Source organism: Rhagoletis zephyria, unplaced genomic scaffold, assembly GCF_001687245.7.
Source record: "Rhagoletis zephyria isolate East Lansing unplaced genomic scaffold, Rhagoletis_zephyria_1.1 Rzeph_scaffold_00559, whole genome shotgun sequence".
NCBI lineage: Eukaryota > Metazoa > Arthropoda > Insecta > Diptera > Tephritidae > Rhagoletis > Rhagoletis zephyria.
The window spans coordinates 2,636-5,870 of record NW_016157643.1 but is presented as its reverse complement, the minus strand read 5'-3'; the positions used below and the strand labels follow the sequence as shown (position 1 = coordinate 5,870).

At 37.8% G+C, this 3,235-nt stretch overlaps 1 protein-coding gene across 1 annotated transcript; it reads left to right on the top strand.

The window, feature by feature from the left end:
* The first annotated feature begins 989 nt into the window (after positions 1–989).
* Positions 990–1,565, top strand: LOC108360351 (putative uncharacterized protein DDB_G0292292). Its single transcript, XM_017612607.1, has one exon. The coding sequence runs from the start codon at positions 990–992 to the stop codon at positions 1,563–1,565; it is 576 nt and encodes a 191-aa protein (XP_017468096.1).
* Positions 1,566–3,235: the final 1,670 nt, after the last annotated feature.

The following is a 3,235-nucleotide window of genomic DNA, read 5'->3' as shown; positions in this document are numbered from 1 at the left end:
TTGACAGGTGGCAACTCTTCCAAAAAATTTGCCTATTTTCCACAGTAGGTCATAAGCTATCTGCTCTCAAAATTTCAAGCAAATCCATTCAGTCGTTTCCGCGTATTAATTTAAAGAAATTTTTTAACAGGTGGCAGCTCTTAAGAAGAGTAGCCTATTTTTCAATCTAGGTCATAAGCTATCTGTGTGCAAATTTTCATGCAAATCCATTCAGTCGTTCCCGCATATTAAATAAATTAAGCGTTTTAAGCAGGTGGCAACTCTTAAAAAAACAGCCTATTAACCAATCTAGCCCATAAGCTATCTGCGTACAAAATTTCATGCAAATCCGTCATGCAGGTCATAAGCTATCTGTGCAAATTTTTATGCAAATCCATTCAGTCGTTCCCGCATATTAAATAAATTAAGCGTTTTAAGCAGGTGGCAACTCTTAAAAAAACAGCCTATTAACCAATCTAGCCCATAAGCTATCTGCGTACAAAATTTCATGCAAATCCGTCATGCAGGTCATAAGCTATCTGTGCAAATTTTTATGCAAATCCATTCAGTCGTTCCCGCATATTAAATAAATTAAGCTTTTTTACCAGGTGGCAACTCTTTAAAAAACAGCCTATTAACCAATCTAGCCCATATGCTATCTGTGTACAAAATTTCATGCAAATCCGTGCAGTCATTTCCGCGTGATGATTTGCCAAACATCTGTAGGAAATAGTAGTAGAGTAGGCATGTGCTTATACTTACACACTGTAACTAGACCTTAAGAATTAGTTGTTAAGTTGATGCTGTAACTAGACCTTAAGACTTATTACTCGTTGTTATGTTAACCGTTGGAACAGAGATTCATTCGATTTTGTACGTACAAGCGAGCGGTAGCGTTTTTTAATAAACCACAAAACTGATAGCATTGTATCAGAAGTGGTCTTTGAACCCATTTTGAGTAAAAGTTTTAAATTTCCGAAGTAAATTTTGAGTAAAAGTCGAGTTTTATAATGCATCGCGACGCGGTAAATGCGGAGAAGTACTCGCTATTGCAGCTGAAGGCCTGGTGCGCTGCGGTAGGCGTCAATGCCAGCGGAGCAAAAGCGGCATTAGCCGCCAGGTTGAGCGAGCTTTCAGTGGAGGCGCGAGGATCATGTCCAGTAGACAAGGCAGGCGAAAAAAGCGTTTTAGACGGTGGCGACGACGAAGATACGGGAAACGTAGCTCAGCAACAGCGCGGGAAAAGTGTGGCCAGAAACAATGATGAGCACAACGTGGAGAACAACGGTGAGAACAATGAGGAAAACAACGGTGGGAACAACGGTCAGAACAACGGTGTGAACAACGTGGAAAACGACGGTCCGAACAACGGTCAGAACAATGGTCCGAGTAAAAATCAAGACAACGGTCCGAGTATCGGTCAAAACAACAGCGAGGAAAACAACGAGAATAGCTATGGTACAGACGACGATGATGTAGCGTTGGCATGCACACGTAGCGGTACATTTGGGCACCGCTTATCGGAGTACAGTTCGAGCGACAGCAGAGCAAGCAACAACGCACAGTGGGCGATTTGGATGCGCTAGCGGCGTTTTATTCAATTTTCAATTTTAATAATGCAGAAATTTTGCATTTCCTATCGATAACGCATACTTCAATTAGTTAATCGATAGTTAATTACCAATNTTCAATTAGTTAATAATCGATAGTTAATTACCACTTCCAAGCAAATACGAACAGCTGTTACCTATCAAACACAACATATTTTTTAGCAAGTGCTTTACGATTTTTTTTTGCCTTATTGAATGTTATTTTCATGTTATTTTCATTGCTGTAAATAATAACATTTTTTCCTATTAACTTAAAACTTACTTTATAGCTTACATCAAGGTAAGTACTATATGTAGAATATGTTTGGTTGATCTGTTTATGTATGTGTTACTTATAAAACTCAGTTGAATTTAATTGTATTAACAACATGATATTGGTAGCCTACACCTGTATTTCGTGGATTAGAAATTAATAAAATTCAAGCGTATTCAAGTTAAGTTTAAAATTTTGTGAAAGCGTGTTTTATTGTGTGTTCAAAATGTCTTAGTTGAACCGCTACTACCCACTACCCATCAATTTATCATTTTTTAGACACAATGACCTCAGTACCAAAACGCAATTTTTACTTAGTATGGCTGGACGAAAAAATACCCAGGAAGAAGTTTCTTGCTATCGAAAACTACGCTTTCGGCACAGTTCTTAAAAATAATAACCTAAGTATTCAGCATCGTTGCGAAGTTGGTAGGAATCTTCGAAATTTTAATAGCAGGCTTGTTGAGAGGTGGAAGAGTTGTGCTAAAAATAAAATGTATTTTGAGAAACGACACCAGGAATGGTTAGATACGCCACTATCGTTAATTAAAGGAGATGTTGGTCGTCCAAAAAAAGATTTTGCAGAATTTTCTAGTAAGACACAAGTTGACAAAGTGTCTGACCTTGTACAGGAAGTATCATCCGAAGCGTTGCTGGTAGCTGTAAGCAATAGTTTGTACAAAGCTGGACAACGCAGTGCTTCAGAGGTTGTATCCATGCTTAATTCTGAAAGTAAATTTTGCGGAAAAGTTATGAAATCGTTAAAAAACCCCCCGCTCCTTCCAATAAAATATTCGCCTGAAAAAGCATTCGCGTTATTTATAGATGTAGGTCATACTAAATATACGTGGAATTTGTCAAAGAAATCAGCGAAAAGTCAAAACGCCGATATATACCCAGGCTACGATAAACTACGCTCTGCGAAAAAAATTGCTATCCGAATGAAATAACAGTCACTGATTATTCCGCTGAAGTGTCATTGCAAAGTTTAGTGGACCATACTGTTGGTAGGATCATTCAAGCGTACCCACAAATTTTTGAAAAGCAGACTGGAAATAACAATACTAATATAACTGCCGTTTACAAATGGGGCTGTGATGGCAGCAGCGGACACTCAACGTATAGGCAAAAATTCAGCGATTGTGAAGGAAATATGATCGATCAGTATTTATTTTCAGTTTGTATTGTACTATTGCAAATAAAGCAGGGATTGAAAATTCTATGGATAAACAACCGACCTTCCTCAACTAGATATTGTAGACCAATAAAAATTCTCTGCGAAAAAGAAACGGCTGACTTGACTCGTAGAGAAATTGAAAATATTAAAAGCCAGATTTTAAATATTGTACCAACACAAATAAACTCTTTAAGTATTCATCACCAGTTTCACATG